General features: G+C 42.8%; 1 protein-coding gene across 1 annotated transcript; it reads left to right on the top strand.

Moving 5' to 3' along the window:
- Nucleotides 1-5,113: 5,113 nt before the first annotated feature.
- PPM1G (protein phosphatase, Mg2+/Mn2+ dependent 1G) lies at nt 5,114-24,628 on the top strand. The gene is made up of 10 exons (XM_045979826.1): nt 5,114-5,428; nt 19,166-19,235; nt 19,725-19,810; nt 20,129-20,261; nt 20,948-21,363; nt 22,070-22,204; nt 22,544-22,778; nt 23,169-23,298; nt 23,598-23,700; nt 24,018-24,628. Exons 1-10 carry the CDS (start codon nt 5,309-5,311, stop codon nt 24,222-24,224), a joined length of 1,635 nt encoding a protein of 544 aa, XP_045835782.1. The 5' UTR covers nt 5,114-5,308; the 3' UTR covers nt 24,225-24,628.
- Nucleotides 24,629-24,684: the final 56 nt, after the last annotated feature.

The raw sequence follows: 24,684 nt of genomic DNA, 5'->3' as shown, positions 1-24,684 counted from the left end.
GGATAATTTGGCTGTACATAACGCCATTTTGTGATCTGCCAGTTGTCCAGGCCAGTCTGTTCTCTTATACGAGGTGCACAGGTTAAAATTCACACACTCCTCGGTGGGGGCTCCGGTTTTGTGATCACCTGTGAGCCAACACTTGAATAAAAACATATATAGGTCTCCTAAGAACAAGTAAGGATTTTCTTAAGGGACATTCCAGTCTATATTCTTATTTAGGCAGGGAAACAGTCTCCTTTTCTCTTCAAGGGCACAGTCCTGCAAAATATTTTATGTTACTAATACATTAATTAATTAATTACCTCCAGGGGCACCTGGGCAGCTCAGTCGGTTAAAGCGGCTGCCTTTGGTTCAGGTCATGATCCCAGGGCTCTGGGATCAAGCCCCTTGGTGGGCTCCCTGCTGAGCAGGGAGTCTGTTTCTCCCTCTGGCTCTCCCCTTCATGCCCACTTGATCTCTCTGTCTCCCTCACTCTCTGAAGTACATAAAATCTTAAAAACAAAAACAAAACACCTTCGGTATCTCAGTTTGAAATCTGAATTTTGATTAATGTCATTTCATCTCAAGATTTTCTTTAGGATAAAGGTGGGATATTTCCTTTAATATGTGTAGAGGGCCCATTCTGGTGATTTCCAGGAGTAAAGGTGGATGGCTGCAAGATGAATTTAGATCTGGCCTTCTAGAAATAGAAGACTGTAACTTTAATTTTTTTTTCAAAGATTTATTTATTTTAGAGAGAGAGAGCAGGGGCAGGGGCATAGGGAAATAATCCTCAAGCCAACTCCCTGCTGAGCAAGGAGCCAACCAGGGGTTTGGATCCACAGCCCTGAGATCATCACTCCAGCCAAAACCAAGAGTCGGTCACTCAACCCAGACAGCCAGGTGCCTCAGAAGACTGCAACTTTAAAATAGAACACTTCTGGGGCGCCTGGGTGGCTCAGTGGGTTAAAGCCTCTGCCTTTGGCTCAGGTCATGATCCTGGGATCCTGGGATGGAGCCCCACATCAAGTTCTCTGCTTGGCGGGAAGCCTGCTTCCCCCTCCCTCTCTCTGCCTGCCTCTCTGCCTAATTGTGATCTTTGTCTGTCAAATAAATAAAATCTTTAAAAAATAAAATCTCAAACACACACACACACACACACACACACACACACACACACACACACACAACTGCTGAGCTCCCAAATTCAATATCTTATGAATAGTATAATATCATCAGAAACAGAATGTGAAGGAAGTACATAAAGAGTCAAAAACAGAGTTAGGAGCTCTAGGAAAAGCCCGGGGAGGACCGGGAAGACTGGGAGGACTGCTTCTCAACTTCTCACCCTCCTCTTATTCTCTCCCCACTTAACGTCTTCTGTGTGCAGGTTGAATTTCTCAGTCTGTGGTTGGCCAGTCTCTGGGGGGGGGGGGGGGTCTTGTATTTCCAAGCCACTGTGAATTTTCTTTCCTTTTTTTTTTTTTTTGCCACTGTGAATTTTCTATGAGCATTTTAAAACTTTGTGCTTTAAGTTATATAATATGTTAGCTGATTTTGGATCATCTGGATTAACACTTTTTATTTTGAGTGATCTTGAATTGAACTGGTGTCACATTAGACTCTGAAGTTAAACTTTTAATTTCAAGGCAATGTTGCCTGGCCTTGGCAGGGGGGTATGGGGTGGGGAGGGGTGGCCCTTGAATCCCTTGGGATCTGCAGAAATATGTCTCAGGGATTCACAATTTCTCATGTTTGGAAAACACTGCCTTGAACTACCTTCTCCTGTTTTCTCCTTTCTCTCATGAGAGGTAACTTGAAAGAGGCTCATGAGAGGCTAAGAGAAAGAAAACTGTTTTAAAAATGACTAGTATTTGGGGGCACCCAGGTGGCTCAGTTGATTAAGTGCCTTCCTTTGGCTCAGGTCATGATCCCAAGGTCCTAGGATGGAGCCCGCTGCTGGACTTCCTGCAGGGAGCCGCCTTCTCCTTCTCCCTCTGCCTGCCACTCTCCTTGCTTGTGCTCTCCTTCTCTCTCTCTCTCTCTCTCTGCCAAATAAAATCTTTTTAAAAATGGCTAGTATTTGTTAGTTTATCTTCAGTGCTTGACCAGTTTGGGAGCTAAGAAAATACAAGCAATCTCTTGATTTCTTTAACTAAAGCAAAGGTGATACTGGGCTTTAGATTTGTATGTGTAGGAACTGCCAAATGCTTAGTTATTTTTTATGTACAACTAACCAATCATTTATCTCTTGTTTTTTGAATAAACTTGGTATATATCTTAAAGATTTTACTTATTTAGAGATTTCTGGGGGTGGGCAAGCCTGCATGAACAGGGGAGAGGGGCTGAGGGAGAGAGAGAATCTCAAACAAACTCCGGGCGAGCAAGGAACCCCACTCTGGGCTAGATCTCACGACCCTGAGATCATGACCTGAGATCATGACCTGAGATCATGTCCTGAGATCATGTCCTGAGCCAAAGTCAACAGTCAGACACTTAACCACTTAACCTACTGAGCCACCCATGTACCCCAGCTTGCTATATATTTTAGAGAACTTTCTATCATTGGGCCAGTTCCTGAAGTATATGTTTAGGAGTTTCTTCTGTGACTGTGTTTGATTAGTCACATTTTTGAAGCTCATAGCTTAAAGACTCAGGAAAATCAATCTACTAATATAATGTTTTGGGTTTAGTTAAAAAAAAATTTTTTTTTTGCTCCCTATCAAAGCATGAAATCTGTGTGTCCTTGGAAGCTATTTTAGTGGTTTTGGGGAGAATGGGGATGGATAAGGAGAGGATAATCTTAATAATCTTTGTCTCTTTTCCCATGTCTTTCTCTGAGTCCCCTTAAAATCTCCACCTCCTCTCTCTGAGACACTGCCACCTTCCCAGAACCTTGTTTTTTTTTTTTTCTTTTTTTTTTTAGGTTTTATTTATTTAACAGAGAGAGAGCACACTTGAGAGAGCTCACACGGGGGGGGGGGGCGGCAGAGGGAGAAGCAGACTCCCTGCTGAGCAAGGAGCCAGACAGATGCTTAACCAACTGAGCTACCCAGGCGTTCCAACATTGCTTTTTCCTGAGTCATATTTTTTTCCAGTTTTTTCCTTGTCTGTTATTCATTTTGTTTCAGATCCTCTATTTTTTGTAAAAATAATTCCAAATAATTTAATATCACGCATATCCCATATTTGTCATGTGTATGTGGATACTTAAATGGTAGTATGTCGTTGAATTCAGCATTTATGCAAACTCAGCACTTTGTATTAGTTCCTCTTATCCTTAAAGCAATTGGAAAAAGTAAATATTGTATGTCTATTTTCCATGAGGAACTGAGCCTGAGAGAGAATAACAACTTGTGAAAGACCGCATAAGTTAGTAGATGCCAAAACACGTGTGTTTTTTTCACAATGTCACATTCCATAGTTAGGGAGGGAAAAAGAGGCTGAGTCATTTCATGGCTGTTACCCTGCCCTGTCCAGAGATCTCATCTATGTTCACCAGGACATACAGGCCTAACTAACATCTTCTACCCTCAGCCTAACTTCAGTGTTTTCAGTGTTTAGATATCTAATTGTCACCTTTAACAGAACCCACTATTTTCTCCCCCAAACTAGCAAATACACACCGACCCACGCCACACCATTTTCTGTTACTGGCTCCACGAATTTTTGTCATTCAGGGTCAAAACCTTGGTGTTATTCATTCAAGGGAGATATTGAGCACATACAAGGATTGTGCTAGGGATGCTGGGGTATACAGTAAGTTTGATAATCAGAGTTTTTGCTTTTGTATAGGCTTTAGGAAAGACTAACAAATGGGGAACCTACCCAAACTAGATTATGGATATTAGAGAAGACTTCTTGGAGGATGACGAAGGTGGGTGGGTATGGAGGTGTGTTTGATAGGCAAAGGCACAGGAAAATCATGGCTTTGGAGGAATCCAAGGATGTATTGCTGAATACACTGATTTGTAGTGGAAATGGCAAGTGGGAGAGACATGTTAGAATTAGTTCAAGCATGAAGGATCTGATAAACTATGTTAAGGAATTTGGACTATCTGTATAGCAGGAGGAAGTATAATTAGTTTTGAATTTTAAGAGAGTCAATCTGCTCATAGTTTGGAGGATTTCTCCTTTTTCTTCCATTCCCTGAATCCAATCTGTTACTAAATCCTGTTCTTTTCTTATTGTCTCATTTGTTTATCTCTATTCCTACTGCCACCACCTTCCCATCTCATGCTTCGATTAAGAGCCTTTTAACGAATTAGTCTCCACTTTGTTCCTCCAATCTACACTGCACACAAAGACTAGACCAACAGTCCTAAAATGCTACGCCAGGATAACGGTGAAGTCCAAGTCATTCATCTTGGCGCTTATGACCGTCTCTACCCTATCTATCTAATATTACTACTTAAAATCGCTTTCCAACGAGGCCAGCCAGCTTCCTCCAAAATCCTGCTAAATGCAGTTGACATTCTTCTCTCACCCCTGCAACCTTGTAACATTATTCTCTTCTCCGAGGCATAAAGCACTTCTGGGGCATCCAGAGGACGTCCAGCAACAGCTCGTCCTCCTCCCCTTTGATTTCTTCTCACCCAGCAGAGACTGTGCCGAATATTTCTGTATTGTATGAACTCGAATGATGTTACAGATTGAGGTTTTCATTTCCTTTAGACAGAAAAAGACTCTCTCCTAAGCCCAGGCCAGGCACTTCGTGCGCTCGGAACAAATACTAGTTAACTTTAATAGAGCCGAATTGGGCGGGTTTGCGAAGCCTGAGCGCGCGGTGGGGAGAGGGGACTGATACACTGGAGGATGGATCGGGAGGGCTGGGTGCCACACAAAAGAGCTACGACAAACACACGAGAGGCCGGAGTACGGGGGCAATGGCAGGGCCGAGTAGAGAGGGACAGCTGGCGGACAGCTACGAACAGAAACCCACTCGCGGAGCCGCGGGAGGGAAACCGCGGCCGGGAAACCGCGGCCGTTGGTGGGCGTGACCGCGCCAGTCTCGCGGGAGCGGCGGTTGGGCGGGCCGTTGTCCACGCGGGCGGGGCGAGTTGCTAAGGAAATGACTACCCGCAGCGCCGCGCCGTGCCGCGCCGCGCCGGCCGGGCGGGGTCTGGAGCGGCGCCGTTTCCGCTTCCGCTCCCTCTCTGCTCCCGTCCCGTTACCGCCTCCTCGCTGGCCTCGCGCCTTTCACCGGCACCTTGTGTCGGCCGTGCAGCCGGGCCCGCTCCTACCACGCGCGCGCCCCCGGGGCTCCGGCTCCGGCACGGGTCGCGCCCCGGTCGCCTGCCCCTGAGGCCGCTGGCCAGCCGCCGCCATGGGTGCCTACCTCTCCCAGCCCAACACGGTGAAGTGCTCCGGGGACGGGGTCGGCGCCTCGCGCCTGCCGCTGCCCTACGGCTTCTCCGCCATGCAAGGCTGGCGCGTCTCCATGGAGGTGAGGCGGGAGAGGCCCAGAGGCGGGCCGCTGCAGGGCGGGAACCCGACCGAGAAAGGGAGCGGGGGGGGGGGGAATGGGGTCATCCCCCGGGAAGGGTCCGTATCAGAAACCTGGAGCTGCGGCGGCAGTTTGACCCGCGGCAGCGAGAGTGGGCCCGGGCCCGAGAGGGAACTACCGGTGCTTGGGAACCGTATGTCGGTGGCCGGTTTGGCGGCGAGATCTCGGCCATGTGGGGAGAGGCACCTTCCGCCCACTGACCGCCCTCTCCCCGTGCCTTCGCGCCATCCTCTCCTTCCAACCCAGCCCTCCAGGCTCATAAACGGTGTGAGGTGTAGTGTGGGAGTGAAGATGAAAAGAGGGACTGTTTATTCATTTACTTTTGCGAGGATGAGGAGAATAGACGGGCATGACTACTTTTTTTCTTCCTTAAATGTGTGCTGCGAGAGGCCTCTTTGGACGAGGAGTTTGACAGGGAAAGAAGCCTGGGCGAGCAGTCTGTTTCAAATTCTTAAACACCTAGTTGCTTGGCTTTGGGCACCGAATGTTAATTTCGGAGGCTTGACCTGACCTCCAGGAATTGGCAGTCGTTTGTATTCTCATCGGGGCCTTTTACGACCTTTGGAAAACTTCAGTAGTGCCGATCCGTATCACTCCTTTTTTTTTTTTATTATGCTTGGTATTTTTTCCTCGGGATTTTTCTAAGACTTAATTCGCAATTGTCATTTGCCTGCGCTTGTTGGGGTTTATGGTTTCCTTGATTTGCAATCATTCCATCATAGCCTGAAAAGAACAGATTTTTTTTTTTTCTTTTCTAGAAAACTTCTGGAGAAAAGGAAAAGGGGAAATTTCTGGATAGAAAGAAGTAGAATTGGGCAAAACGGATGTGAAATTACAAGGGAGAATAGGGAAAACCATGCAGGAAAAAAAGGGGGAGAAAGACGTGTGTAAGACATGTCTTCGTGAAGAGTGTTGTGAGATCTAAACAGAAGGGCCAGGAAAATGCTCTTAATTATTTCTGGGATTAAGGGTTGATCTACTTACTAGGTGGGCTTCAGGTAACAGCCTAATACTACTGTCTCCCTGGGGAATTTCTTCAAATCCCTCACTCCTCCCTGTGGTTAGCTCTGGAATGACAGTATAAACTTAAATAGTTCTCAGATTCAAATTTTATACCCACAGATGACTTTAAACAGGTCTGTCATTAGGTATGACATTCCAAGAATGAGGGGAATCCTATAGTTCATCTCATCTAGTTTGGCTCCCTCATTTTATAGCTGGGAAATTGAGGCCCAGAAAGGTTAGGACACTTGTGCCTTGGTAGAAAGAATCTGTGGGATGAAGTTGTTCGAGGCAATTACTGAACACTGTTATCATAGTGTGTCAACCTGAAGTATAGCATTCATATTTCAGTGGGGTGCTCAGTATTGAGCTTACTGGGTGCTTGGTAAATGTAATTGAATGTTGGGAATATCTGGATTGAGCTTCAAAAGAAAAACCTTAATAAAGAAAGGGCTGGGCTTTGGGTTAGTTGCTAGTTTGGGATTCCATTTCTATGGCATTTTCTGTTAATATTGTAAGATCTGAGGTGACTCATCTCACAGTAAGGCTTTTCCTTCAGGTTTCTCATTCCTTATTTTCTAGTTTCTTCTCTGCTATGGTTTTTCTAGGGTTTTTGTTTGTTTTATTTTGTTTTGTTTTTTGTTTTTTGGTACTTTTCTTTCTAGTTTTCTTTAGTGAGTTGTTTGGATATTTAGTTTTCCAAGTTGTTTGCCCGGTGATTCTGTTGTTTGCTTCTCTGCGGGGTATTTCCCTTTATTTTTGGTTTCTCCTTTGGTAATTAGAAAATGACTTTTTTTTTTTTTTCATCAGCAGCTGTTTGGTTTGTAGAAATCTTGTTAGAATATTTCTTAGATCCTAATCTTCCTCCTGAGAGGTAACCAGTTTGGGTTTTAAAATCTTCCTGTTATGCTCTTTCTCAATTTACTTTTGTTTGAATGGTTATCTTTAATCAAATCCTCTTGAAGTCCTGCTTGGGATCCTTTTCTGCTGCATCAGTACTTTTCCTTCTGGCTTTGTTTCCTTTCTCTACAAACTATAACATACTTTCTTTGCTGTGGCAAGACAATAACTATGACTTGTGGGCTCTTGAGTGAATCTTACTTTTTAGAAAGTGTACACACCTGTTCCTCTTAACCTTTAGGACTCAATCCCACCTATTTATTAAGTCTGTTGACCTTATTTGCTTGGTTCTCATGATTCCTTTGAGGTAAGTTTGTGCCAAAAGACATTACAAGGGTTGCTAAAATCCTAATTGTTGCATAGATTCAGCCTTAGTACTATTTTACCCCTTCTCTTGAGGCAAGGATGGCAACTATCAATAGCTGGCATTTTATACTTTCTGCCTCTCCAGCCCCTCTTGCTGTGGAACCAGGGTGTTTTGAGGAGGGGTAAACAAAATACCACAGTTGATGTTCCCTTCCCTTCTTCCTTCTCCATGGTTTGGAGGGACCCTCAAGCTGGTTGAGGTATGTATTTTGTGGGTTAACAGGTAGGTTGTGGAAGGGTGCCTGAGAAATATATATGGAAAGGCTCTGAGTTTTTGGTAGCTAATGAGAAGTCCAACCTGAAAATGGTTTTAGTTGATGTAGTCTTAAAGGGACATGGGTACTTTTAGTTTTGGGTTATGAGGTTCTCTGGAAGTGATAAAACTGCTTTCTTTGGGGAGTTAGTTTTTTTGTTTTTGTTTTTATTTTTTAAATTTCTGTGAATTATATTTGCCTTCTTTAAAAGGCAGTATCAATACCAAGAGTATACTTTTGAGTAGGCTAGCTGTTTACTGCCATGTAGAAGCTGGCTTACTAGTGGTCATAGAGGGGCATCTATGAATGTAGATGATGTTAGGCAGACATTCTTAAGAGACCTACATGACAGTTTCAGTCATTATGTTAACGGGGCAGAATATAAAATGGGATATACTACAGGCATTGTGTGGGGTTCCCCTTAAAAGAGGGTATCTGAAGGCTGAAGAGCATTTATTGTCCGATCCTCAGATGAATGCCTCATCTCTATGTCTTAAAGCACTTTTTACTTATTGAACCAGATCTGAATTCCTTTGTCTAGGATGCAGTTAAGCAACTTCTATAAAAGGGCATTCTTGGGGTGCCTGGGTGGCTCAGTGGGTTAATGCCTCTGCTTTCGGCTCAGGTCATGATCTCAGGGTCCTAAGATCAAGCCCCACATCAGGCTCTCTGCTCGGCAGGGAGCCTGCTCCCCCCACCCGCCGCCTCTGCCTGCCTCTCTGCCTACTTGTGATCTCTGTCTGTCAAATAAATAATAAAATCTTTAAAAAAAAAGGGCATTCTTTTCATTTGATTAGCATGCAGTACCTATTCGCAATTCAGAGATAGTATGAAATGATATGAAATGTATATCCATGAATGTGGAGAAATTGTTTTCTATTTTACTATTCCTTCATAAGTTCTTACACAAATGGAAGTTAAAATCAGAATTTATTACTTAAGATTTCAAGAATATTTTACATAAATTATTTCTATTACCCAATCCTATCGCAGATGTTGCTACTGCTTCTCCATCCTGACCCTCTATTGGGTTATTATCATCTTGGAATTGTACTTTGAGAGGTAAGGTAAGGAACTGTACTTTGAATTTGAGTATAGAAGTTTCACAGATCTGATTAGTAGTTCTTGCCATTGTAAGCTGTTTTTAAATTATGCTGTCTGAAAGCATAAATCTTTAGAACTTATCTCAAAGCATCGCTAATATATAATGACATGCTTTAAACTGAGTACTGATTTCAGAGGAGTTGTTTTCTGTTTCCCTTTAGATCCTGTCCAGAGATGGAGTCTATCAACTTTTAATCACATATAGTACCCAAAAATGTATATACAGATTTTTTACTAAACAATTTTGAGATATGGTTCATGTACCATATCCATTTAAAGCATACATTTCAGTGGCTAATATATTCAGAGTTGTACAACCATCAACACTATCAATTTTAGAACCGTTTTATCACTGAAGAAGAAAACCTATAACCATTACCAGTCACTCTCTACCTCCTCTCCTCTAACCCCTTGCAACCACCAATTTATATTATATCTGTATGGATTTACCTATTTTTAACATTTTATAAAAATGGAATTATAAAAATGTCACCTTTTATGTCTGCCTTCTTTTACTAAACTATATATATGTATATATTTTAAGATTTTATTTGTTTGAGAGAGAGCATGACAGGGAAGGAGGGGAGAAGGAGAAGCAGATTCCCTGCTGAGCTGGGACACCCCCCCCCAATGTTGGTTTCAATCCCAGGACCCCGAAATCATGACCTATCCTGAAGGCAGGCCTTAACTAACTGAGCCACCCAGGCGCCCCTCTAAACAATATTTCTAAGAGTCACTCATGTCGTACCATGAATTCTTTTTGATGGCTGAATAGTATTCCATTTTATGGATATTTTGTTTATCCATTCATCAGTTAATGGATATTTAGATTTCCAGATTTTGGCCATGATGAATAATGATGCTAAGAACATATATTTATAAATTTTTATGTGGAAATAAGTTTTTATTTCTCTTGAATATGTTGTAGGAGTGGAATTGCTGGGTCATAAAGTAACTCCATGCTTAACATTTTGAGGAGCTACCTAACTGTTTTCCAAAGTGGTCTCACCATTTTGCATTCTTACCAGCAATATATGAGAGTGTCCGTTTCTCTACAGCCTCCCCCTTTTTATTATAGCCATTTTAGTGGGTGTGAAATGGTAGCTCATTGTGGTTTTGATTGTATTTCCCTGGTAGCTTATGTTTGACCATCTTTTCTTGTGTTAATTGCCACTTACAGATCTTTGAAGAAATGTCTGTTTGAATCTTTCATCTATTTGTATTGGGTTGTCTTTCCTTTTTTTTTTTTTGTCTTTTTATTGAGATATAAGAGTTCTTTTTTTTTTTAAGATTTTATTTTATTTATTTATTTGACAGCGAGCGAGAGAGAGAGATCACAAGTAGGCAGAGAGGCAGGCAGAGAGAGAGGGAAGCAGGCTCCCTGCCGAGCAGAGAGCAGAGAGCCCGATGTGGGACTCGATCCCAGGACCCTGAGATCATGACCTGAGCCGAAGGCAGCGGTTTAACCCACTGAGCCACCCAGGCGCCTGAGATATAAGAGTTCTTTATATATTTTGGATAGAAGTCCTTTATCAGATATGATTTACAAATATTTTCACCTATTCTATGGGGTGCCTTTTGCTTTCTTGTCCTTTGAAGCACAAAGATTTTGAATTTTGTTGAAGTCCAGTTTCTCTTAAGAGTTTTACAGTTTTAGCTCTCATAGCCATTGTGGGTTAATTTTTGTGAATGGAGATCCAATTTGAAAAGAGATCCAATTTCATACTTTCACACGTGGCTATCTACTTGTCCCAGCACCATTTGTTAAAAAGCCTATTCTTGGGGCGCCTGGGTGGCTCAGTGGGTTAAGCCTCTGCCTTTGGCTCAGGTCATGATCTCAGGGTCCTGGGATCGAGCCCCGCATCAGGCTCTCTGCTCAGCAGGGAGCCTGCTTCTCCCTTTCTCTCTCTGCCTGCCTCTTTGCCTACTTGTGATCTCCCTCTGTCAAATAAATAAATTAAATCTTTAAAAAAAAAAATAAAAAAATAAAAAGCCTATTCTTTTCCCCGCACTGAATTATCTTGGCATCATTGTTAAGATCATTTGACTATAAATAATGAGGGTTTATTTCTGGACTCCTTCCATTCCCATTGATCTGTGTACTTAGGGCTCTGCCAGTACCACACTGTCTTGGTTACCATTAGCTTTGTGGTAAGTTTTGAAATTAGGAAGTGTGAGTTTTCCAACTTTGTTCTTTTTCTTATTTTTCCTTTTCTGGGTCCCTTGCATTTCCATATGAATTTAGGATCAGTTTGTCAATTTCTGTGCAAAAGGCACTTGGAATTTTGATAGGGATTGTGCTGAATCTGTCGATCTAGTTGAGTGTTGCTATCTTTAACAATACTAAGTCTGTAGTTTTCTTGTGATGTCTGTGGTTTAAGTATCAGGGTAATATTGGCCTCAGAATCAGTTGGGAAGTGTTGCTTCCTCTTCTGTACATTGGAAGAGTTTGTGAAGAATTGGTATTATTCTCTTAAAAATGCTTGGTAAAACTTACCATTGAAGCCATCTGAGACTGGTCTTTTCTTTATGAGAGGTTGTGTGTGTGTGTGTGTGTGTGTGTGTGTGTGTTTTAATTAGTTAAGTTGTGGTAAAATACACATAACATAAAATCTTCCATCTTCACCATTTTGAAATGTACAGTTCAGTGCATTCATACTGTTGGGTGACCAATTGCCAGAACTATTTTCATCTTGCAAAACTGAAGCTCTGTACCAGTTAAACAGCTCTCCATTCTGCCTGCCCTCTGCCCCTACCCCCTGGCAACCATTCTATTTCCTATTTCTATGAGTTTGACTACTCAAGGTACCTCCTAGAAAGACACATTTGTCATTTTGTGTCTGGCTTCTTTCACTTAATAATATTCTCAAGGTTCATCCATGTTATAGCATGTGTCAGAATTTCCTTCCTTTTTAAGGCTGAATAGTACCAATTGTAGAAATACACCACATTTTGTTTACCCATTCATCTGTTGATGGACTCTTAGGTTGTTTCTTCCTTTTGTGTATTGTGGATAAAGTTGCTGTAAACATGGGTATAAAAATGTATCTTCAAGACCCTGCTGCTAAGTCTGAGACTGAGGTGTCTGCTGAGGGTCCACTTTCTGGTTCATAGATGTCTGCCTTCTAGTTCTATTTTCAAGACAAGGGAGCTCTTTGGAGTTGCTTTTATAAGAGCACAATCTCACTCATGACCTAATTACTTCCCAAACACCCACCTCCAAATAGTGTCATGTTGGGGATTACATTTCAACATATGAATTTTGGGAGACACAAAATATTCTATAGCATTGAGGTAGTACATGCATGTAATTTTAAAAGTCAGATAGTAATACATGACTTTTTAAAATAAAAAATGTAGTTCCCTTCCCAACCACCTTCAAACTTTTTGTCTTGGTTTATAAAGATTTAGATAAGTTTATGTATATAAATGTAAATGGTTGATCATCCAGTAACACAGGAACATTCGTGGATGTATTTATAACCTTAGGAGATTGACATCAGGCAGGATAACCAGGATTTTATTAATATAGATCCATTGGTTGCCTAGAAGATCAGAAGGTTCTGTATGATACATGATTTTAAGTAAGGTAAGGCCTAAGGTGCCTGACTTCAGGTGACCTATGTGTTCTGAGTCATCTCCTTCAGACTATCAGCTGTTAGTGTGTTATGATACATCTCTAGGTTTAGGATAGGAAATGAGAGAGGAGGCATCTGTAAGCTATTTGTCCTGAGGCAGCTGGGAACTCACCATCATAAACAAACATGGAGTCCTACTACATTGCAGAACATAGTTTTAGGCCCCAAAGCTGTAAAGAAATTTTTTCTGGTGTACAATACAGTTTTGGACCCAAGACTCTTTTTCCCTCATGGAATGCTGGATAGCAATACAAGACAGTATATGCTGAGTAACCATATTATTGGTAGAGACAGTAAATATTAAAAGAGTTTGGAGAGAGGAATGATCATAGAGTATTGGTATGATTAAGAAAGAACTCCTTTTTTTTTTTAAGATTTTATTTATGTATTTGACAGAGATCACAAGTAGGCAGAGAGGCAGGCAGAGTGGGCAGGGAAGCAGGCTCCCTGCTGAGCAGAGAGCCCAATGCGGGGCTCCATCCCAGGACCCTGAGATCATGACTTGAGCCGATGGCAGAGGCTTTAACCCACTGAGCCACCCAGGCATGCTGAGAAAGAATTCTTGGAGGTGGTGAGACTAACTGGACCTTAAGGAGAGAGTATAAATGGGGACAAAAGGAGAGGAGGAAAGAGGAAGGAGAAGAATGAGGAGAAGGATATTGGAGGGAGGGATAGGAGGAAGGACTCTTGAGGCTTGCTTTCTACTTTGCAGGGGCGGGAGGCATGGTCAGTGTCAAGTGGGTAGTTTCTTTTGGGGAATGGTATGAAAATTAAGAGATTAGTTTATAGAGAAGGGTAGGAATGATGATTGAGTGCCTTAAATTGCCTGTAAGTTATGTGGAATTAATCTTATATCCAGTAGAATTCATTGAAGTTTTTAGCAACGAATTGTTGTATTGGGAAGGATAATCTGGCATCTGAATGTATGTAGGCTGGATTACAGGGGCAGAGAGTAGAAACAGGAAGGAGATAAAATGCTAGTAAATAGTAAAGGTAAAGTAATCCAGGAACAAAGTTACAAAGGAGAAGTTAGTAGGACTTGGTGATTGGATGGTAGAAGAGAGCCAGGATGTCAAGGTGAACTGATAATAAGTGTTGCCTGGGAAAGTTAAGATTCCATGAATAGAAATAAGACCTACAGGGGAAGTTCTGATTTTTTTGAAGACTGCTGAGTTTCTGTTTACATATGTTAAGTTTGAAATAAGGGACATCCTGTAGAAACAGGCAACTGGAACTTCACAGAACCCAAGAGAACTTTCAAGAAAGCTGGCATGGTTAATTATGTACAGTATTTGGGAAAAAATGAAGCCTGCAGAATGGCTATTTGGGTTGCTATTACAGTTATTGCCTGCTCTGTGAAGTAAAATCTCGAAGGAAAGGATTTTGAGATTAGAAGTTTAAGAGGAAAATAATCTAAAAAAAGAGGAGATGATTTTAACCAGTTTCCAGTAAATGGTTTAGTACAGGCTTTGTTGAATTAAAAGAGGAAAAGAGGAGAAACAATGCTTTGGCGGCAGAAGTGAAGGAGAGGTTCGGTAAAGCGGTAGAGAAATTTTGAGGTAGAATAGAGACGATGAGGTAGTTCTTGAAATATGTCCTTGATCTAAGTAAAGCAAGAGGTTAGCTCATCTGCTAAGAGTGAAAGAAGAGCATTGAGAACTTGAACAATGTGGGAAAGGTTTGTGACTGACTATGGTGAATATATTTAAGCACCAATGCAGAACACTTGAAAAAAATGCTGAATGGGATTAGGATGCACAATTAACATGGGTTCGTGACATTTTATGACTAGCAATACTTAGTGGCTCTGATTCAGGGGCAAAGAAAGCAGTTGGTCGGGTTATACAAGGTTGGATGAGTTTTTCTAGATTGCTAAGAGACAGTGTTGAAATACTTGGCTCTGGCTCAGAAAGGTCAAGAGAAAAAGAAAAGCAAGGGTAAAGGTAGGTAGGCTCTGAACAGCGATGCAAAGGGGGAAACTAAAGTGCTTAGAGACGGTAGAACAGTTCCAAGTGATAAAATAGATCGAGGGCCTTACCAGGAAGTGGAAGAAAAGGTAGTGTGAAGTAGTTCTAGGAACTGAGACCTCAAGGTATAGGATGAATCTTTACAGTAGGCATTCTTCTTTGAGAATAAGAACAGGGAAGAAAAATGTGAGGTAGGTGCTGATATCAGAACAGAATATACGGGGCCCCTGGATGACTCAGTGGGTTAAAGCCTCTGCCTTCTGCTCAGGTCATGATCCCAGAGTCCTGGGATCGAGCCCCGCATCGGGCTCTCTGCTCAGCAGGGAGCCTGCTTCCCTTCCTCTCTCTCTGCCTGCCTCTCCGCCTACTTGTGATCTCTCGCTGTCAAATGAATAAATAAATAAATAAAAAATCTTAAAAAAAAAAGAACAATATACATTTGTTGAATTCCAGCTTACAAGGAGTTTTACACATTTTGCAACTATTGCATCACAATACTTCTGTGATGATAAGGTAAGTATGGTAGCTGTTCCTGTTCCATATTATAGGAGAGAAAATGGAGGCACACCAGGAGGTAGCTGGCCAGAAATCCTGCAGTATATCATAGCATGGCCACTTGAGGACTGTTTATAGGTTTATTTTGTCATCATTATCATTCAAACCAGAACAATATGGCATATTGTACAAAAAGTTATAAAGTAAAAAAAAAATAGAAAATAATTATTACCCAATTCTTATTCTCCACCCAGACTTCTAGGATATATATACAGGTGCTTTTATTTTTTTCTTCTTTTATCACTTAATATATTGTGAATGCCTTTCCAAATGAACACATTCATTTCATTTTTAAAAAATATCTTTTATTTTTTTAAAGATTTTATTTATTTGAGAGAGGCAGGTCGGGTGAAGGGAGCATGAACAACAGGTGGAGGGGCAGAGGGAGAGGGAGAAACAGATTCCCCACAGAGCAGGGAGCCTCAATCCCAGGACCCTGAGATCATGACCTGAGCTGAAGGCAGACTTGTTTAACCAACTGAGCTACCCAGGCATCCCCTACATATTCCGTTTTAATAGCTGCATTCTGTTGGAGGGATGTACCCCTTGTTATCTAATTTCTTCATGGAAATTAGGATGTTCATAATTGTTTTTTATTATAAATAATGCTGTAGTGATCTTTTTTTTTAAAGATTTTATTTATTTATTTGACACAGAGAGGGAGAGACAGTGAGAGAGGGAACACAAGCAGGGGGAGTGGGAGAGAGAGAAAGCAGGCTTCCCACCGAGCAGGGAGCCAGATGTAGGGCTTGATCCCAGTCATGACCTGAGCTGAAGGCAGACACCGAACTGACTGAGCCACCCAGGCACCACTATAGTGATCATTCTTTTTTTTTTTTTAAGATTTTATTTGTTTATTTGACAGAGACACAGCGAGAGAGGGAACACAGGCAGGGGGAGTGGGAGAGGGAGAAGCAGGCCTCCCGCCGAGCAGGGAGCCCGATATAGGACTCAACCCCAGGACCATGACCCGAGCCAAAGGCAGACGCTCAACAACTGAGCCACCCAGGCGCCCCTATAGTGATCATTCTTATATGTATCCTTGTACCCTTTTCTGATTACTTCCATAAAATAAACTTTTGGAAGTCCAGTTACTAAATCAAAGGGCATGTGCATTTGAAATTTTGATATATTACCAAATTGTGTTCCAAGAAGGCTATACTAATTTATATTCTTGTTGGTCAGGATATGGAGGATGTGTTTTTATTTCACTCTTACTACCCTTGGTTATTATTAATCTTCATTATTCTAATTTGTACAAAAGAATATTTCCTTGTTTTTAATCATTTTTCTGTTTTTTCAAAAGTTCATATGAAGCTAGATCTGCTTCACATCACACGCTTTTGTGAGAAACAGATGAGGAAGTCAAAAAAGATGATTTGAATAGAGGTGTGGGTTCAAAAGAGAGTACAGTTCTGATTTAGAGTGGTACTGCAGGACAGAGAATGATTGTCCTGTTCCACTGGGAAGGAGTGGACAAGTAGACTGCTCTTCCCTCCCCTACAAAAAGTAGAATTAGTTGGATCAGTTTCTCAAATTTTAGTGATACATTGAGTCTTTTAAAAATATTTAATTTACTTTTGAAGAAACTAAACATTCCTATGGCTCATCTCGCTCCTATCTGTCTGCACCCTCTGGTTCCCACCACAGTTAACTGTTTTTCTTCAGTTTTCTGTGTATCCATGTAGTATTCCAGTATGTAAAGACAAATATCTATTCCTGCGCTCCCTCTTCTTACACAAAAGCAGCTTACTAAATATGTCATTCTGTACTTTGCTTTCCTTATTTAATACAATATCTTGGAGCTCTTCCATGGATTTTTTTTTTTTTTTTTATAAAGGAAAGCAATACTGTGGAACTCCAGAATTCACTAAAACAATTTAAATTTAATTTTACTTAAATGAGTACAAACATAGAACTGGGCATAAATTCCATGCCAACAAACCACACTACAAAATCAACAGAATTAAAGTCAACATTAATATGACACACTGTTTTGCTGATTAGGACTTAGGTAGTGACTGCTGAGGTACAGTTGCTTATGGCTTTAGCACGCGTGTGCCACACTGTGTCCCATGCTGATTCAGTTCTCTGTTCTGCCTTTCCTTTATTCCATAGCACTATCATGTTTCTATAGGAGTTACAGCATCATGCTATAGGATTTAACTATTTGTTGTACTTATTGTATATATCCCTCGTGAGAATGTAACTTTCTTTATGAAGCGCAGGTCTTCATTTTATTCACTGATATATCCCAAACACTCAGAAGGGATCCTGGAACATAATGGGTACTCATATATTTGGTGAAGGAATAACAAATGAATTCTTAGGCACATTAAAGTCTGAGAACCGCTGGTGGAGGATGCTGAGGCAATAGATGGTCATAAAGGCAGGCCAAAAGGTGCTGAGAGGAGAGGTAGGTCCAGTAAGGTCTTAACTAACCCTGGCTTAGCAGGAAGGGAGGCCAGTGTGGCTGGTGGTGGAGTGATTGGAAGAGGGAGAAGACCTTTTTGGTCTATGGTGCTCTCCAGGTCCTGGGGATGGGGCTCAGAGGCGATTGTCCACAACTTTATTAGATGGGTCATTGAGGGCCCTCCGTGGCAGCCCATTAGATTCTGGGACACTTTCTCCTAGAATCAATCAGAGGGAAATACAAAATAGTTATTTTTGCATTCTCTCATTTACTACCTTAAAATAGCCTTTATTTTCTAGATTTGTATAATGAAAGCTTAGTCTTACTGCAGGCACAACAGAAGAACCATTGCACTGATTTCCTAAGTTTGATACAGCTAGAAAAGTTTAAATGCCTCAAAGAGGACGGAGAACCATTAACTTACATAAGAATCATCAATCAGAGTAAATAGCTGATTATATTCTTTTTGTTTGTAGAAAGTACCTGAAAGGGAGGTGGGGTTGTGTTCCAGGATGGGGGTAAGCTACAGCACACTCTCGCCTAGGTTCAGCATCTTAGGGCCTAGCCTGGAAGTTTGCCTGGGGTGGCAGAGTTTTTTTATTGGAAGAATTTGATCAAGCCCAGCCCTCCAACCATGATGTTGCTGCAGCAGGACCATTGCAGACTTCTCTTCAGGTGTGCTAATGCCATCAGTGATGAATGATATCTTATTTCCAGCTGGGGGTAGGAGGTGGGAAGGCTGATTACATGAGGCATTGTAAATTCCAGTTAAGGAGTACTAAACACAATGTAGCTTAATAACATTATTTGTTGGGAGGATTCTTTTGTAAATATATCCTCTGCCTATCCTGAAGGTAACTTACTGAGTTAAACTTTGAGAGAAGAGAATGATTTGTTTAGATGGTGCTTTGGGGAAGTGGTGGTATAAGTGTGTGTATATAGTTCTACAAATTTTAGTTCTTTCACTTAGGCATTTTAGGTTTTTCCTAGCAACTTGTCAGGTTGGTAATGCCCTCAGGTCTCTTTTTGCTATCTTCCCTAACATTTTCTTCCTTGAAATTCTCTGATTCATAGAATGGGTCTAGAAGTGACTTTAAAGATCCTTTATTCTGGTTCTTCCCATAGTTGCCACAAATCCAAAAGGGTCAGGTCTAGAGTTCCAACAGCCAAACATTCTGCCATCTGGACTGAGATCTCCTAGGCGGAGGCTGCTAGACTGCAGAGGTAGTGACCTGATTCATCTCTCTCCCTTCTGCCCTCTCTGCTTCCTTCCTCCCTTTGCCCTTTTCCTTTCTCTTTCCCTGTACTTCTTTTCTTATTTTATCATCCCATTTTCCTTTCTTATTTCTAGGCCATGTAGGTCAGCCAGGGAAGGGTTAGTGAGATTGAGGCGTGAAGGTGATCCTTACGACCTGAGGTGCACAAGGAAGAACATCCTTTGACCTTGAGAAATGCTAATTATGCTCTCTTTTTCCTAGGATGCTCACAACTGTATTCCTGAGTTGGACAGTGAGACAGCCATGTTTTCTGTCTATGATGGACATGGAGGTAACTTTAGCAGATCATATTAGTGACACTCTTGAACGCCAGTTCCAGACTTTTGGGGACAAGAACAAGTCCTTAGTTCTTTTCCCTTCCAAGGTTCTGGTCCTCAGGTACCATTTCCTTCCCAGTGCTGTTTTTCTCTATCCTGCCATTCTGTTTTCATAACAGGATATTGTATTAGTTTATAATCTGACCAGGCCTTGTTTTAACCCAGAAAACCTCTTCCTGTATTAGAATTTTTTTTTTTCCCCCACTGAGAACTAAGTATATAGATGAGAAAAGACAAAAGCTATATTAACATAGTCCTGAAGAGTTGATGGTGAAATCCATTTTCTGGCTCAGAACTTCCTAAACAGTTATCTTTCAGATAGGTTTTAGTTGTATGAGATAGTCATTTCCTCAGCCCTGGGGTTCACTCCAGTATGGCATGTAAATACTATATGACTTTATATGTGGGAAGCAGTGCTCTGGGTGACCTTACCTTTCTTCTAGGGGAGGAAGTTGCCTTGTACTGTGCCAAATACCTTCCTGATATCATCAAAGATCAGAAGGCCTACAAAGAAGGCAAGCTACAAAAGGTCTGTCTTTTCGTAGTGCTCCTCTACTCCTGTAGGCTTGCCCTTGTTTTCCAGTCCTTGGCCTTTCCTTTCTTATTGTCAGTAAGCTGCTGCTTATTGCATTTCTTAAAGAATTCTATTCCCCCTGGACCTTTTTGGAGCTGCTTCATTCTCAGGTCTCTGAACTGTTTTTTATTGATATGTCAGTGTCTCCTTGTATGGTAGGTCACGCTGTAATTGGCATGCCATCTTTGTACCCAGGCTGTATATAGGCAATTCATGTTGTACCCACTGTATTTTTTTTCTACACTTGCCTCATACTGTTTGACTTATATACAGGCATTAGAAGATGCCTTCTTGGCTATTGATGCCAAACTGACCACTGAGGAAGTCATTAAGGAGCTGGCACAGATTGCAGGGCGACCCACTGAGGATGAGGATGAAAAAGAAAAAGTAGCTGATGAAGATGATGGTGAGTTTGGCATCCCTTGTTTGAGAGGAAATCAACATTTTAAAGAACTCTTCTTTAATATGTATTATTTATGTGTCAATTCTAAGAGAGGATGACTTCTTAGGGACTTGGGGAGTCCTCCATTAAAGAACCCTATGTTCTATGTTCTATACTCCATGAGGTTATGAAAGGAGAAAGAATTAACGTTTGTACCTAGTGTCCATAATTGTAATTATTTTTACGTACATTATCTTTTGCCATTGTGACGGGGTCTCTCTGGCTCCTGTTAGTGTTTATGTGACCTTTTTTTTAAGACTTAGAACTATCATTAGCCTCAGCGCCAGTCATTAAGCCTGGGCTGTAGGCCTAAAACTAGCATTGTGGGCTTCTTGGGTCCTCAGCCATAATGAGGTTTCCAACTTACCAATCAAAAATGAGAGGTGATAAAAAAAACTACAATAACTAGTATTCCTTTGACTAAGAATAGGGTGAGAGACAACGACCAGAGGAAGTCTATGCAGGCAGATATTACTTGAGAAGGAAGCAAGGGGGTGTTCTGAGACGTGATAGGAAACTTGATAGGATCCTTGAGTGGGTAATGGTGGGGAAGTTGAAACTCAGCCTGCAAGAGTTGTGGAAGTGGGAAGGGGGGGCTGATCCCATGAGGAGTCTGGGGTGGGGGTGCTGATTCAGCCTCTTCTCTGCAGTGGACAATGAGGAGGCTGCGCTGCTGCATGAAGAGGCCACCATGACTATTGAAGAGCTACTGACACGCTACGGGCAGAACTGTCACAAGGGTGCTCCCCACAGCAGACCTGGAGCTGGGACAGGCGAGGAACCAGGGTCCCAGGGCCTCAACGGGGAGGCAGGACCTGAGGACCCATCTAGGGAAACTTCTTCGGAGGAGAACGGCCCCACAGCCAAGGCTCACACTGGCCTTTCCTCCAACTCAGAACGTGGGACTGAGGCAGGCCAAGGTGGCGAGCCTGGCACTCCCACTGGTGAGGCTGGGCCTTCCTGCTCTTCAGCCTCCGACAAGCTGCCTCGAGTTGCTAAGTCCAAGTTCTTTGAGGACAGTGAGGATGAGTCAGATGAGGCAGAGGAGGAAGAGGAAGACAGTGAGGTAAGGGCCTGTGGGAGCACACAGATGCTGAATCTGCAGAGGGGGCCTGTTTGGTTACCATGCATATCTGTTGGCTCTTTCCTTCTCTTCTCTTTTTTTAATTTTTAATTTTTTAAGTAATTTCTACATCCAACTTGGGGCTTGAACTCACAACTCCAAGATCAAGAGTTGCATGCTGTCCCAACTAAGCCAGCCAGATACCCCACCTTCTCCTATTTTTAGATCAGCCCCCAAGACCTACTACCTTCCAGGGTTTTCTTGAATTCATTATTTCCACCAACATAGGACCGTTAGCCTTCAAACCTCTTCCTTTGTTGGTACTAAAACAAATAGACCTAGTTCTAGCCTTTCAGAGTCTGTCTCAGAGAACAAGAAGGTGGTGGTGGTGAACTTTGGGTATTTGGGTATTTCCTTCTCTGGGCCACTTATTTTCTGGCTGCGTTGCCTGGAAAGTGCTTTTGGCTGAGAGCCCTGGCCTTTCGTAGGACATCCTACTCATGACTGTTGAGCCCAGCTCAGGATATTAGTTCTACCCATCTAGCCCTCTCCCCTCCCCTAAATTTTTCTATCATGATCATACAGTTGTATCTTTCAGTGCTTTCAGAATCTTTGTTCATTCAGAGCCTCTTGGTTCTGAGTATGAGTTGGGGGGAGGGGGGCAGGGGGTCATCTCAGTCTCAGCAGCCTGGGATCATCCCTCTGGCAGGAATGCAGTGAGGAAGAGGATGGCTACAGCAGCGAAGAGGCAGAGAATGAAGAAGATGAGGATGACACTGAGGAGGCTGAAGAGGACGAGGAAGAAGAGGAGATGATGGTGCCAGGCATGGAAGGCAAGGAGGAGGTGTGTAGGGAAGGGGAGTACCAAGTCTGTAAAAGCCAAGAGGCAGATCTGATTCCCTGATGGTGATTTCAGGACAGGGAATCTCCTTGCTGCCTTGTACTGAAGTACCGGTATGGGGGCATGTATGCTATAAGGGGAACTAGGTCTTTAGGGAACAGTTAGCTCAGAGTAGAAAGCATGCTCTAGGCTTTGGAAAGACTAAATCCATCCCTCTCCTGTTTGTTAGAGCTCTCTTGATGGCCCCAGTGAGAGGAGGGAGCATAAGCAAATGATCAGGGGCACACCAATGAGGAGCTTGTGTCCAGAAGCTCCCCTGATGCTCCCTTTCTTCCTCTTAAGCCTGGCTCTGACAGCGGTACCACAGCGGTGGTGGCTCTGATACGAGGGAAGCAGTTGATTGTAGCCAATGCGGGAGACTCTCGTTGTGTGGTGTCCGAGGCTGGCAAAGCTTTGGACATGTCCTATGACCACAAACCGGAGGATGAAGTGGAGCTAGCACGCATCAAGAATGCTGGTGGCAAGGTCACCATGGATGGGCGAGTCAACGGGGGCCTCAACCTCTCCAGAGCCATTGGTAAGAGCCAGAAAAATGTGGGGAAGACTTCGGGGGTCTTATTCTCTTTCCAGACTCCCTGGTAGCAAACTTTAATTTTAATAGGCCCTTGTACCTTTTTCCAAGTCCTTTGGTATCTATGACCTTTGTCTGTAAAATGTCTCCATGAGATAGGTACAGTAGCTGTCATTTTTTGGATGATTAAAAAAAAAAACAGGTTAGTGACTTACCTAAGATATAGCAAACTGAAGATAGGGCTGAAACTAGAAACACTAGAACTCAGCTTTCCATTTACTTAGATTATGGAACTTTGTAAAGAAGGGAAATGAATGGCAAGGCTTGACCAGCCTTGAGCACAAGTCTCTGGGGAGTGCTTAAACTGCTCATCAACCAACCATTCCTTTACTTCAGGAGACCACTTCTACAAGAGAAATAAGAACTTGCCACCTGAGGAACAGATGATATCAGCCCTTCCTGACATCAAGGTGTTGACTCTCACTGACGACCACGAATTCATGGTCATTGCCTGTGATGGGATATGGTGAGCACCAGTAGAATGACCTAAAATTCCTTTTTTTATGCAGCATTACTTTTCTTGTAGGGCTCTGAGCTGGTTTGGCTTTTTCATCCCTCTAACAGCTGCATTCAGCACTTTTCTCAAACAGCCCTAGCATTAGAGCCTAGGCAGACATCGTGGTGTCAAAACCCCCAAGCCTAAGGCAGAGCAAAGGACTGTCCTCCGTAGGTATTTACATTGGTCCTGGGGGCTATCACCTCTGTCTACATTCCTCTATTTTGCCTTAGTGGGACTAAAGAAGAGTATATTGTTTTTGACCCCAGGAATGTGATGAGCAGCCAGGAAGTTATAGACTTTATTCAATCAAAAATCAGCCAGCGTGATGAAAATGGGGAGCTTCGGTTATTGTCATCCATAGTGGAAGAGGTGAGTGCCTGGGCAGAGGAGAGAGAGCATCTGGTTTGCATAGCCAAGGTTTTGTCTTGTGACCTGAGCTAAGACCAGAGCTGGGAAGTTATCACTAACTACTGACAGATGCCAGTCTAGAAAGTTCCATTTTCCTTCATTTCCCTGACTTATTCTCATGCCTTATGCACTGGCAGGTGGCCTGTTTTGTGAGGTTTGTTGCCTCTTCTCCTCCTCCTGCCACCGTCTCAGCAGGGTCAGCCCTCTTCTGGGAGTTTAGGTTCCTAGGAAGGTGTTCAAACCCTGAAGCTGAGCTTTCTGCATTGTCCCTTTTGTAGCTGCTGGATCAGTGCCTGGCACCAGACACTTCTGGGGACGGTACAGGGTGTGACAACATGACCTGCATCATCATCTGCTTCAAGCCCCGAAACACAGCAGAGCTTCAGCCAGAGAGTGGCAAGCGGAAACTAGAGGAGGTGCTCTCTTCTGAGGGGGCTGAAGAAAATGGCAACAGTGACAATAAGAAGAAGGCCAAGCGGGACTAATGGTTGTCCAGACCCCTGCCCACCTAGACTGTTTTCTGAGCCCTCTGGACCTGAGACTGAGTTTTGTCTTTTTCCTTTAGCCTTAGCAGTGGTTATGAGGTGTGCAGGGGAGCTGGGTGGCTTTACTCAGCCCATTCCAAAGAGGGCTCTCCCTCCACACAGCAGCCTGGGAGCCTCTGCTGTCTTCCCCAGCCTCCTCCTTGCTCCTTGGGGCTCATCACCGGTTCTGTGCCTGTGCTCTGTTGTGTTGGAGGGAAGACTGGCGGTTCTGGTTTTTACTCTGTGAACTTTATTTAAGGACATTCTTTTTTATTGGCGGCTCCATGGCCCCCAGCCGCTTGCACCCGCGCTCTCTGTTGTACACTTTCAATCAACACTTTTTCAGACTAAAGGCCAAAACCTAATTGTGCCAGTGGTGTCCTTTTTTCAATAATGCTCTCCTGCCCGGCCCACCCAGAAC

The sequence above is a fragment of the Meles meles genome, chromosome 15 (genome assembly GCF_922984935.1).
Source record: "Meles meles chromosome 15, mMelMel3.1 paternal haplotype, whole genome shotgun sequence".
NCBI classification, from domain to species: Eukaryota; Metazoa; Chordata; class Mammalia; order Carnivora; family Mustelidae; genus Meles; species Meles meles.
The sequence above is the reverse complement of the archived record's forward strand: the minus strand, read 5'-3'. Positions and strand labels throughout refer to the sequence as shown.

What these genes read in the sequence shown, in the direction of transcription:
- PPM1G (XM_045979826.1), top strand. Translation starts at nt 5,309, where the DNA reads ATGGGTGCCTACCTCTCCCAGCCCAACACGGTGAAGTGCTCCGGGGAC. An exon ending in AGTAGCTGATGAAGATGATG is followed by an intron (nt 20,262 to 20,947) that starts GTGAGTTTGGCA and finishes TCTTCTCTGCAG; the next exon opens with TGGACAATGAGGAGGCTGCG. An exon ending in ATTGCCTGTGATGGGATATG is followed by an intron (nt 23,299 to 23,597) that starts GTGAGCACCAGT and finishes TTTTGACCCCAG; the next exon opens with GAATGTGATGAGCAGCCAGG.